At 37.2% G+C, this 13,015-nt stretch overlaps 1 protein-coding gene across 1 annotated transcript in view; it reads right to left on the minus strand.

Moving 5' to 3' along the window:
* Positions 1-13,015, minus strand: part of TMEM245 (transmembrane protein 245) — a 90,574-nt gene that overhangs the window by 61,047 nt on the left and 16,512 nt on the right. Inside the window, exons 5-7 of the mRNA XM_040547763.1 lie at positions 10,750-10,959; positions 6,050-6,219; positions 1,797-1,820 (exon numbers count right to left, since the gene is read on the minus strand). Of these exons, the coding sequence (XP_040403697.1) occupies positions 1,797-1,820; positions 6,050-6,219; positions 10,750-10,959 (404 nt within the window). The remainder of the gene's footprint in view (positions 1-1,796; positions 1,821-6,049; positions 6,220-10,749; positions 10,960-13,015) is intronic.

Here is a 13,015-nt window from a genome sequence, read left to right on the forward strand (position 1 = left end):
TTCCCTGGGCAACTCATTCCAACACCTGACTGCTCTTTCTGAGAAGAAATGTCCCCTAATTTCCAACCTGAAGCTCCCCTGGCACAACTTGAGGCCATTCTCTCTAGTCCTATCACTAGTTACTTGTGAGAAGAGGCCGACCCCCAGCTCCCCACACCTTCCTTTCAGGTAGCTGTAGAGAGCAATAAGGTCTCCCCTGAGCCTCCTCTTCTCCAGACTAAACAACCCCAGTTCCCTCAGCTGCTCCCCATAAGACTTGTGCTCCAGGCCCTTCACCAGCTTCGTAGCCCTTCTCTGGACATGCTCCAGGCCCTCGATGTCCTTCTTGTACTGAGGGACCCAAAGATGAACACAGCACTCGAAGTGCGGCCTCACCAGAGCTGAGTACAGGGGAACGATCACCTCCCTGGTCCTTCCTGCTGGCTACACTATTCCTGATACACGCCAGGATGCTGTTGTAGCATCACTTGTCACCTGTCTCCCACAGCAGGCACCAGCTGGCCACCCATTCTGTTAAGAGAACCTTTTGGAGGGTTGTATGAGTGCCCTTCAGGGCCTGCATATGCTACTCACTTACATTCGTTTTCAGCGTCATTCAGAACAGCAGTATTTCAGGTATCTTTCACAACATCCAAGGCAGATCTATGGTTTCTATTTCAACTGTTACTGAGTAGAATTGATAGGTGGCTGATCAAAGATTAATGCTGTTTATAAACTAAGAAACCACTCTGATGCACCCACAAGTACTGAAGTGATGAGAATAAAAGTTGCATTTGCAGATATGGTATTTAGTTTTTTCCTCTCTCTCTCTCTCTCTCTCTCTCTCAATTTCCATATTTTATCACACACTCAATCTTCATTGCCAAAACTGAGGTTCTTCAGATGTAACATCCCTACAGGCATCCTTCTCCAGCTCCCTGCTTCGCTGAAGCAACTGCACTGCCCAAATCTCACACAGACATCGCTGCACTGAGGAGTTTTCCAGACTTCAGTCACACCTGAGGCCAAACACGGACTGATTCAGCTTTAACTTCTCTTGAGATGCGGGTTCTCCAAGACCAATAGCTAGTCCCAGTGGACTAAGATGAGCGATGTCAACTGAGGAGTACATTTCATACATAACACATCACATACTTTTAAAATACATGCAAAAAATAAATAAAATAGTTAGCTATACCAACTGTTTTATTACTTTTTTTTTTTTTTTTTTTAAAACTAGCCACCATTCCCTGAGAGTGTCATTATACTCCTCAGTTCTCAGACCACGGGTACCTTCATTTCACTCACGCTACACTCAGTATGACTGAATGTACAGGCCAACTTGACACTTCAAAATGCTTTAAAAGCAATGAGAGAAACCAGTCAATGCTCTGCATGCAAGCACCTGTGTTCCTAGCTTTACAACTGTGCTTCAAGCCCTGACCCTCAGCACTCCCAAGTGAATTCAGGTAACCGATGCATTCCTGGGCAGAGGACAGCTCTCTAGTCTGGGAACTCACTGGTTTTGTTACACATATATATGGTGAAGATGAAGTGCAACTAAACCAAACTACCACTTGAAAAGCAATATTCTGCTGTACAAACCATGTATCTATGTGCATTTATTTTAGAAGACAACATGAGATCAGGTAGAATTACATGACCTTCAGTAGCTTATATCAAGAGCTGGAAAAGAGACACTTGGGAGAGAAAACTAAGAAGCGAGGCATGTTAAGGAGTACATGCTGGAAAAAAAAAAACCCTCCCCAAAACCGCAGAATCCATTAGTTGGAATCACAATTGTTCGGTTTATTTACCTTCTTATTAAGCCAGTGCCACAGCTTGTCAGTGGCAGAGGGAGATGGAAGAAAAGGGAAAAAAAAGACAAGAACACAGTGGAAAATTATTGAAAAATGCAGTAATAGAGGGAGGGGAAAGCAATGAGAGGCAGGCAGTCATCCACAGAATGAAAATGAAATCGTTCCAGACACAAAGGTAAACTGCAATAGGAAAAGAGCATAAAAACTTTGAATGCAAGAATATAGATTTTACTATTAACATGTACTTTTTGAAATAAAGAGGGGATATAACAAATAAGAACAACTTTAATGATATTAACAGAGCAATCAGCATAACCTGGGCAATTCCAGTTTCGTTATACTGACAGCTAATATTTCAGAGTAGGATTTCTACTTTGAGAAGTGCACATTACTAAAGTAACAAAACTTAACATGAGATATTTATTGAGTGCATTAATACTCCAACCCAGGCAGTTTCATTTGTATTTCAAAACACCCTTGTTATGTCAATTACTATTTAAAATAAAATTTTAGTACCACATTCATATTACAACATTCATATTCAATGTCACAACATGGAAAGAAATATCAAATACATAATTAGATCTGATATACACACAATGCAAAATATAGATCAAACAAATGTATGGACATTATTATTTTTTTTTAAACTAGTTCTCACCAAAGTGCACAAGTACACTCATTTTAAGGCCCAGTTTATGTAGGACCATATTCTTAACTCCAGCCATTACCATTCAGATAGAAGCATAACCACAACAGTGAAAAGCTTTAATGTTATTGTTCATCTGTGTTAGAGGTTAAGATTAAGTATATGAAGTTTGTTCCTCCCTGAAAATAAGAAAGATCATTAAGCTCTTAATTAATCTAGGGTTTTCACCAATTGCCTGAAAGCATATTAGCTCTGAATAAAAATAAAACCTAAGGACATTATCTGATTAAAAAAAAAAAAAACACTCAGAACGTTAATTAAGTTTTATCAGAAGCAAGAAGTGGATTACAAAGAAACATGAACACCAGGAAATCTGAAAATAATGGATGTTACAAAGCACCCAGTTTTTCTACCTACTTGTATAGCTTCAGTGCACTCATAGAAAGAAGCACAGTCGTGGAAAACAATGACAACGCTTCAAAAGCCTCAAATTGCCACTGTACAATTTGTTTCTATTTTATTTCTTACTGAAAAAATGTAGAAGTGTAAATATGTTTACAGATTCAACATCATACTTTTGCCTCTAATGTTACTTTTGGATATACTAGTAGTAAAATCCGCTGTACATTAGGCTTATTTTGGGGAAAAAAGAAGTAGATCTCATGGCCGTATTACTCTACTTAACTACAACGCAACAAAAGCTAGAGCTCCAGTCTTAGCCTGAGCTTTAGCAGAATGTGAAAGGAAGTCATTTTGGTATTTTTATGTAATTTCAGCCTCCTCGAATTGGATGATAAATACAATAACTAGGAAGTAACATCGTATGTCAAAAGTAAGAATCATTTTACTATTAAGGTTTATTAGAGAAAATATGGGGGACTCTACCTGCCTATTATCTTACCAATCCCTATATTTAAGTAGTTCTATAAATGTGATCAATCTACATTTAGAAGTAGGTTATAGCTTAAGTCTAATGTTCAGGTCATTCAAAATGAGTAAGGCTACAGCGACTTTTTCAGTTTATTACTGGAGTAAGGTTTATACAACATCTTATATGTCTATGGAATTATTTCCTAGAATAGCACATGCACTGGTAGAGATTCTGCCTAGTTACTACTACCTGCTTTAACTACATGCTAAATTTTGTACCCAAAGAACCAAACTTTGACTTTATCCTAAGTACAAACAATCTACCACAGTCCTCCACATATAATATTCTAGTACACTATATCTAGAAGCACCTTATATTAACTATATGATTTGCAGAAGTCTACCAGAAAGCATGCATGCAAAATAATAGCACATCCTAATTCACAGAAAGTCTAGTGTGTGCAGCTGATCAACTGATTGTGCTAAACTATTTAGCAAACTCTAATCAAAACAAAACTACAGTCACCATATTAAAACTTTTTTTTTTTTAATTTTATCAGACTGAATCAAATTTTTAGTTCTTGACTGTTGTTAAGCATACCATAACTACTAAGTTTTAAGGTGATTAGGTGGATGACAACAGAAACCTTTTCCCTCCTCCTTCCTCCAGGAAGCCTCCCATATCTGAATTGCTCTTTGTCAGCTCCAGGGGGCAAATCCACGACCAGGAACTAAAGAATACAGTACTGACACTGTATTTCTAGAATCCACATTTAAACTAGGCCTGCACATATAGGCACAGCTTGACCTACTGTTTATAATGAAAATGAAAAGCAATGCCCTTTCTTTCTTCTTGATCAGAACTTCTCTTCGGTTCAAATTTGTCTGCATTTCCAAGATGATAACCAAAGGTTGATGAGCAATCGGGAAGAAGCACAGCAGCTCTTTTATTTATTTATTTTAAACTCCTTTTAGTTAAGAGATTGGCCTAATCCTACTGGCATTGCTTCCCAAATTCTCAGAAATACAATTCATCCGTGATCTTACAATGCATAGAATAAGCATAACCAATAGAACTTAAAAATATGAAAGCGTTAGTGTGACAAGCATTGGAAGCCCACAATTCCAGCCACCCATGACAAAGCCAGGTGAATTTTAGTTAGAATCGGCACAAAAGAGGACAACAGCATCATGCAGAATATCAAATGTCTTTCTTATAAAGGCCCGAAGAGCTCGGGTTGCTTTAATACATACAGTACAGACACAGAAGGAATATGACTGTCAACTAAAAAATGGGGGGAAAGGGAAGATAGAGACATGTATTGTGTCAACACTGATCTTTTGCTTAGACAACAACAACACAAATATAAACTGACCTTGTATACATTTAAGCTGGAGAGTGGGAAGTTCTGGTGCACATTAGGACAAAAACCCCTACTTTCTTCAAGGAAAAAAGACTTAATGGAATTAGGAAGGATCCTGTGTCATACAGTTCTGTGATACACAGACACTAAACTTGACGAGACAGAAAATATATGTGCTATTGTGCCTAGAGATTTTTCTTACTTCCAAAACAAAAGCTTTTAGTGAAAACCTTTGTATACTGTAAGCTTTCCCCCTCTCTAATACATTAATCTTTCCCACTGTCTTTCAGAACCCCACTTAACTTGTTCATAGCTGTATTCTGGAAAGATTTTTCTTTTTCAAATTCTTCCTCAATGAACCCTGTAGAACTTACTTATTTCCTACAGCCAGTTAATGCTTTTGTTGACCTTTTGGCATCCATTTACCCATTAGATCTGGGCTAAAGCACTTTATTTTCCTCTCGGAATTCAGAGGTATAAACTGCAAGCATCTGCCCAGGTGCTCATGTTCTGACAAATGTACTTATAGGATACAGCCCTTAACTTACTGAGAAGTCTGAGGTAACAGCTTTTTTTTTTTCTAAAGCAGAGAATAATTCAACAAAACAGTTACAGAAAGTACATTCTCACACACTAGCAAAACTATTACAAACAAAATATTTTATCAGGTTAAGTCGAAACTTAGAATTCCAAATGGAGGAGTCTTCTTAAATTTTATGGAGCTTTCCAACTCTGCAATTTGCAATGCAGATGCGGGTACATCTTGAAAGGAAGGGGAGAAGGTAGAGGATCACAGAAGCCTTATTCTATGGATCTTCCCAAATTGCTTATTCCACATATTTCTTCTCTTCCAGAGCAAAGCCTCCCTTCTGTACCACGCCACTGTGTTCAACACCTACTCATCCATATCGTATAAACAAATGTGTTTGAACTCACTCAGGTCCTACCTTCCAGAAGAAGGTGGGTTGCTTTTTAAGATTAAGTTTGCGCAATAAAGTAGTAACATTTCATTCTTCATATTCAAGCTCATAGAGTTTAATTTCAAAATCTTTGTAATCAGGTAAGGTGACTGAACTGCAGGAAGTTTGCATCACTCAAATAAGGAATCCTCTAAAGCTAACTCAACTTTTTAAAAGTGACTTCTGTCAAGCTTTGCATGTAATTATCGAACAAAGTTTAAACATGTACGTCAGTGGGAATAGTGACAGAAGACATGACCTAAATTACGCAGTAAGACAGATATAGTTTTATACATGACAGACATGCCCATTAGTGACAGACGTTTATTTTAGAGTTAAAGCATCTCAGCACACAGTTAACACAATAATATGAATTTTCAGGTTGCTTAGGAAAATATGTAGAAATACCTTACTGTCAAGCTTCAGCATGACCCTTCCAAGCCCTCTGATGGGTCGTGGAGCAAGAGCTTCCTGACGTTCCTTCACAAAGTTTTCAACAAGTTGCCACCAACTTTTGCAATGGTTTGCCATGAAGTTCAAAACTCCAAAATGAACCACAATTTTTTTCAGTGCCCAAACTGCAACAACAAGAAAGAAAATCAAGTGTTAGTGATTCCAGAGGAGCATCACAAGACTACGTATCTATTCCAGTCTGAAAGACCTATGAAAAAGAAAGAAAAAGATTAAGTTTTAATTTGCATTAGAAACCACTTTCAGAATTTTGAAGTGGTTTTACTACTAATCTCCTCTTTCATTTTACACACATGCCTATCAACGTGGAATTTAAATTACACAAGCACAAAAGTGCCCAAGCACTGCACACTTAGGCATATATAAGACTTCATCAAGGCCTGGGATAAGCAGGTACCATTCCACAAGTCCAGTACAGTGCATTTAGCACATGTTCACATATGTGCCACAGATACCACATTCAGAACTTAATGGGATGCTATATGTAACAGAAATTGTTCAGCCTCATTTCTTAAGTATTAGGCTTTCTACTGTTAAATCTGCATTTTCCGTTTAAGGACTGACAGCAGGTCATGAAGCTAACACGTAAACATTCAACTGAAATACAATTACTGATTCGTTATTGCTTTTTAACATCTAAAGCACTGTCCTGAGATCAGCTTTACATCTTGGCTTCAAAATGACAACTGAAAAATCCATACTGTTCCTCAAAACCAGACAAAAGAAATATGAACCTTTTTTTATTTGCTACCACAAATAGGTTTTCTCCAACTTTTCTAACCTGTCTTCTTGACAACACTAGAGAAGCCTAGCATTAATTACAGAAACAAAAGATCACATTGGTTTACCTCCAACGAGATATAGCCCAGAGACTTCTGCATAAGGCTTATCAGTCTAATTCTGTATCGTTGTTCTCCTTCACTTAACTGAGTATATACACAAAAATTGTGAAGTATCACAATAAGGAATGCGAAAGCAAAGAAAGCATGCTACATACAAAACCTTCCTTGGAACCTAATGGGCCCTTAATAGTCATGATGTATCTGTGATAACTCTTATTATTCAACAAAATGTTACACCACTCAAAATACCTATCTTTTCATCGCTAAAAAAAGCAGGCAATCTTCCAAATACACTAGCAAGTGTAACATCACAACAGTGAAGTTTATTAATTCATATTATAGACAAACATTTGTATTACAACCAATTTTACCAGAGTATCGATGAAAGCATACCAGTCACAAAAACATCATTACATGATCCTTTATGCAGATATGCCTTAATTAAAATATTTGGCAGTGACAGATATGGAGGTCTCACAACCCAGTCCTGCCATGAACTATGGATGCAAAAACTTCTAGACAAAAATATGCTAAATCCCCAAACATTGAAAACTGTTTATAAAGGAAAACAAAGTAAAGCCATTAGCAAGGGAATCACATTTAGGTCATTTCTCCTTCATTTTTTTTTTAAACCAGAAAGTAAATGACAGTGAATGTCACACACAGATCAAAAATTATACTCAATGTTAAAATTTTTACTTAAACAGTCAAATGATTTTCTAGAGAAAATTTTTTACCAGCAGCACTCCTTTGGTTATATCACATTTACTGCAACATTTGATACTGAACTCCTCACCGCTAGATTCAAACATACTTTTATATAAGATTTTTTCTTTCCTCCAAACTAAACGTACTACTTACTAGCACACTTCACCACCACAATAATCTCTCTGCCCTCCAAAATTGTCATCACGCTTCTATTTGGAGGTATCCAAAATGGCATACATAACCCTGAAAGTTAACTTTTAATTTCCAGAGTGCATTTACCAAGGTGCCACAAAAGCCTATTATCTGTAAGCCATTTGTGTAGTAGTTCATATGAAGAGCTCGCTCAACAATTCAGAAGTTTGGTTTACTTACCTCTGGCACCACCATGTGGCAAATAATAGGATTTATTCTCTTAAACAAATAAGCTTTCTAATAAGTATTGCCTGGTAAACAAAATGCAGAAAACAGTGCGAGTGCCAGCACCTAACTTTTAAGTTGAAGCTCTGTACGATATAAAGCAACTGATGGAAAATGCACAAACTGCTCCTCAGCGAAACAGAGCAAGCTGGCATTTTACAAGCAATCAGCATATTTGAAATGACATTCTAACCTTCTGCTATTAAATATAAATGCAGAAATATCTTCTAGAACAACTAACGGTACACTCATTGCAAATGTGATGTCAAAAGGCCTTAAGAGTCCATCACACAGCTGTAACTGTATGAGGATGAAATGAGTCAAGAGAAAAAGCAAAAGGAGTTTTGTTATTAGAAAAACATGAGCAAAAGAACAGAAATACTGCATAGTAAGACATTTCAAACACCTCCAGGGAGCAGAAAGTGACCCAAAGACAAAAACTGAATTAAAAAAAAAAAAGCATGAGGCAGAATAAGCAAGAAAGTAAATGAAAGATCTTAAGACTAATACCAGGATCCCCAGGCTCTCATCACTGAATCAATGCTAGAAGTGTTCCACAGACTGGTTTAATGTTTAGCTTTTGAATTCGAAATTTATTTTTTTATCGTTTTATTTTATGTAGTAAGTATTTTCTATACATTAAACAATTTTAAAGGAGCATCTCATTCTATTGAAGTGCAAATTACTTCAAGGAAAAATGGTAATGGTACCGAGATACTACTAATAATCTAAATACTATTTCATGTACATCCTGTCTACCAACAGTAGGAACCCGGGCAAAATTAACCCTTTTCTACTTAAAGGTGTTTTGTTGTGGTGGTGGTGGTGGTTGTTTTTGAAACATACTAGAAGCATTCTCCTCGAAGTCTCAGAAGTTCTTTATAGTCTCCTTAAACTTGGAAAGTCACAAGAAAACTTGCTTTATCTGCCTTCATATTTTCCACCACTAAGTATTTTTAATACCATCTCTTTTAACAGCCCAGGTTATCCTCATTTGCCTTCTCACACTTGATATGTGAGATCCAACAGTCTAAATTTGTCTCTGTTCATCACCATACTGCCTTCTCATAATATTTTTGATGATCTAGTTATATTCATCAGTTATATGCCAAGAAAAAACACCTACTAGTATACTCAATGTTGCTGCTAAGACAACAGGTAACAAATATTCTCAAAATTAATTTGTATTTTGGCTTGATTTCAGGTTAGAGGATTGTTCAGGTAGAGGATTTAAACTTAAGGACTGGCAGCAGCAGTGTTCATCCACTTCAGTTACAGATGTATGCTCTGGTCTAGATTTGTCTGGCCCAAACTTAAAACCAACCACTCACTGACACCTGCCCAACAGCCAAACTATTGTGTCCATTTTTCTTTCCCACAGGAGCAGATATTTCTAAACAGTGATTATGTCACTCCAAGACTTTGTGTCTTCAATAAATTAGGCCACTTAAGCTACACTCCTAGCTAGTTTACAATTGATTTTCTAACTCCTTCATCGTTTTTATGACACGTGACCACTCTATCATCACCATTTGCCATGCTGCCCAGACACCCAAACTGGGGAGTTTCTTCTGCAGCAACTGCAATGGAATCAAACAAAGATCAAAACTCTTTTTAGCCTGTTTTCAGCTATTTAAATGCCTAACATCACCCTTTAGCTCCAGCTACAGTGTCGCAGTCAAATGCACAGCTGCTTCTTTCACCATGCCTCTCAGAGCCTCTGTGATCTGTAAGCATATACAGCGCACACCAGAGCACAGGGAAAGAGTAAGCAGCTCCATGGGTACTTCAGCGGCTTCCTGAGGACAACCTACAGCATTTAAGAAGAGAATAATTAGCTACACTTAAATGTTAGATATATATAAAAATTGCTGAAAACTAGAGTTTAAAGGAAATAGCTTAGAGAAAGATGGAAGAAACTGGGGAACTGTGTTTATGGAGGCTGAAGAGAGCAAAGACTTTCACATTCATGGTAGCTCATGCTTATTTCCAGAGTTCTTCCCTACCCACCCTCCAAAAAAAGGTATTGCAAAAAAGTGGCATTCAGCATTAAAATAACTTCTTCAGATAGCTATCATAAATATTCCATTCTTTCTTGATATGTAAGAGAACAGATACATGTAGATGTGAAGTGGCAAAGCTAATTAACCTCAGAGTTAGAATCAGAATCAAATTTATCTTGTGACTTGTCCACAGAACCTTTCAACCCTTTTTCAATGGAAATTAAAACAGATGCATGAGCTGTATTTCAATATTGAGTAACAGCTAAAACATTCTCAAGTACAAAAACATGAAAGACAAGACATCAAGAAGAAGAAAAATGAAGTACTTAAAACCAAAAGTATTTTTACAATATAAGGTGCATCACTAAATTATTCCAGGTAACATACATACTAACGACAGTCAACAGACAAAGCAATTCTACAGTGACAGAGTTGTCCTCTACATGGTAACAGACAGCACACATGAATCCTACTTGAAGCTACAATTCAGCAAGAACATTGTCACATACTTGAACTCTGAACACTTCAAAATGAAGAGTCTTGAAAAAGCTTTAAATTTAAAGAAATCATATAAGCCTACAGGCCTTTCCTTCTCCTTTACTTTACCCAAAGCCTAAGGCTACCCAAAATCATCTTTTAAAAAAGACTTCTAGTAATTGATTACTACCTGCAAAAGGCACTGGCAATAGCTGCACAATCCAGAAATTCAGCCAGATCTGGACAACGACAATAGCCCACACAAGCGTAACGAAGTAAACATCACTGGTTTTCTTCTTTTTAAGAAAAGATCCCATCTCAGGTCTTTGTCTGCTCCCAGAAGAGGATGAAGAGGAGAAAGATGAAGATGCTTGTGGAGGCTGATCGCCTTCTGTCACACCTAAAACAAACAAAAGCAAACAAAGTGGAAATTATCACATTAATGGTTACCACAGAACAGAACATACTTCCTAGAGCCAACTTATTCTGCTTTTTTTTTTTTTCCTTTGTAATTTCACTAGAAGACAGGGACAGCTTGACACTGATCTGAATTTTGGAGAGGTAGAAAAGGGCCATGTAAGCTGTCCCACAACACGCTGCACCATGCCAGGCAGTGCAGGGAGCCGAGTAGAGATGCTATAGCCTCTAACAGGCCTCCTGTCGCTGCACGTAAATTACAAACTAAATGTACTTCAGCAAATAACCACAAAAACCTGAAAACCACAGAATATATTTCACTATCAGCAGGAAAGCAGAAATCTGTCTTAAAATTAATTTAAATTTATCTTCAAGTACTCAAAATGAAACCTTAGATTTGCTCAAAGATCATTTAAACAAAACACAGTATACGTTAAAGAGGATGCTTATATCTTACAAACTTCTTACTACACTTCATTTTCTGAACACTACAAATATAGCGCTCACTGTGATCCTAAATTGTTTGTGTAACCTACTTTAGTAACAAAAGCAATTACAGATTAGTGGATAACAAATGTTGTCATTCATTCGTAAATTAGTAAAGATTAAGTTCAATCCAAAAAAACGCGTGCTGATGGGTTAAAATCAAAGGCACTTAAGAATAAACAGCCAATAGTCATTTCAGGCAAAAAATATTATGCCCAATTTAAAGTTCTTGTATAGAGAACATACCAATTTTGTATTTTTTTATTTGTTAACTTTTTAGTTTATAAGTCTGCCTAACATCAGGCTAGTATGGATGATTCTAAATCTGTATTCAGTCACTGCACGTACAACCTCCATTAACACCATTATTAAATTTTACTCAGGCCGCATGCTCAGCTGTGTGAGGAGAAATGCAGAAACTTTCCATGCACCACTACTTGAAAAACATTCACGGCCATTGTGGAAGAATGGGAACACAGGAACACCTGAAAAGCTACCGTGTGCTGAAGAATAAGAGGTAATTTGTATGCTGGTACACGCTGCTGCAGGTAAGCAATGAACACTGGACCTGTGTCACATCAACACCAACCACTTTCCTCTCACGAAGAGAAACTGTTGTCAAAACTGTGTTAAAATACACTACATGCATATCAAAAAAATCACAGTTCACACGTGAAATTTTAGCTGCAATGTGTCACTAAAGCTACTCCTAGACTAAAGCGTGACAGCTAGAGCGTACAAAAGACGGATTTGTCATACGTGTACAGTAGTGGCAAGTGACAAATTCTGCAGCCTCACACCCTGGATGAGCACTCTTCTTTTGTTGTAGAAAGCTGCACTGGTGTTCTACAAGTAAGGGGAACTATTTTTAGAGCTTATAAGCACTTCCCAAACACACAAATAAAATAATGCAGATTTACTGATCCACCCAGTTGGACACTGAGACAACGACTGAAACATCAGGTGGTTGCTGGTAACGTTTTTGGTGGAACTTCTGAATACTTCCAAAGGAATTACAGGAGGCAACCTGAAAGAAAGAACTCTACAAGCAACCAAACACAGCCGTTGCTTCAGGTGGAGTGCTTCTTGGCAAATCAGCTGATGGAATGATGGCCAGCCCTAACATACTTGAACTACACTTCGGACAAAAAGACAGAAGTTAATTTTTCATAATGGGATAGGAAGTTACCTGTAAACAGAAGCTTTCCTAAAAAGATGGGGAAAGTGTTTTTGTCATAAGAAATAAAGGGGTCAAACATTCCCCTGTACTTCACAGTCTATCCTTGAAGAAGCAAAAAAGCACACAAACAAAGAGACAAACTGATCCAGTTTACAATACACTAAAGAAACACAAGCTTGAAAGTTGAAGGCCATAGCTGAGAATACTCCCCAACTATTCAACCTATTCAACACCTTTCTTATTACATTTTTCCTCAAAATGTAATATATGTCAGAAGTAATATGACAAAAAGCAGAAACTCAAATGTTTATCAAAGGGAAGGAAATGCTAAAAGACAAAATTCAAAACAAATGAATTTAATATGATGAAGCCT

Source organism: Cygnus olor, chromosome 2 (assembly GCF_009769625.2).
Source record: "Cygnus olor isolate bCygOlo1 chromosome 2, bCygOlo1.pri.v2, whole genome shotgun sequence".
Taxonomy (NCBI): Eukaryota; Metazoa; Chordata; class Aves; order Anseriformes; family Anatidae; genus Cygnus; species Cygnus olor.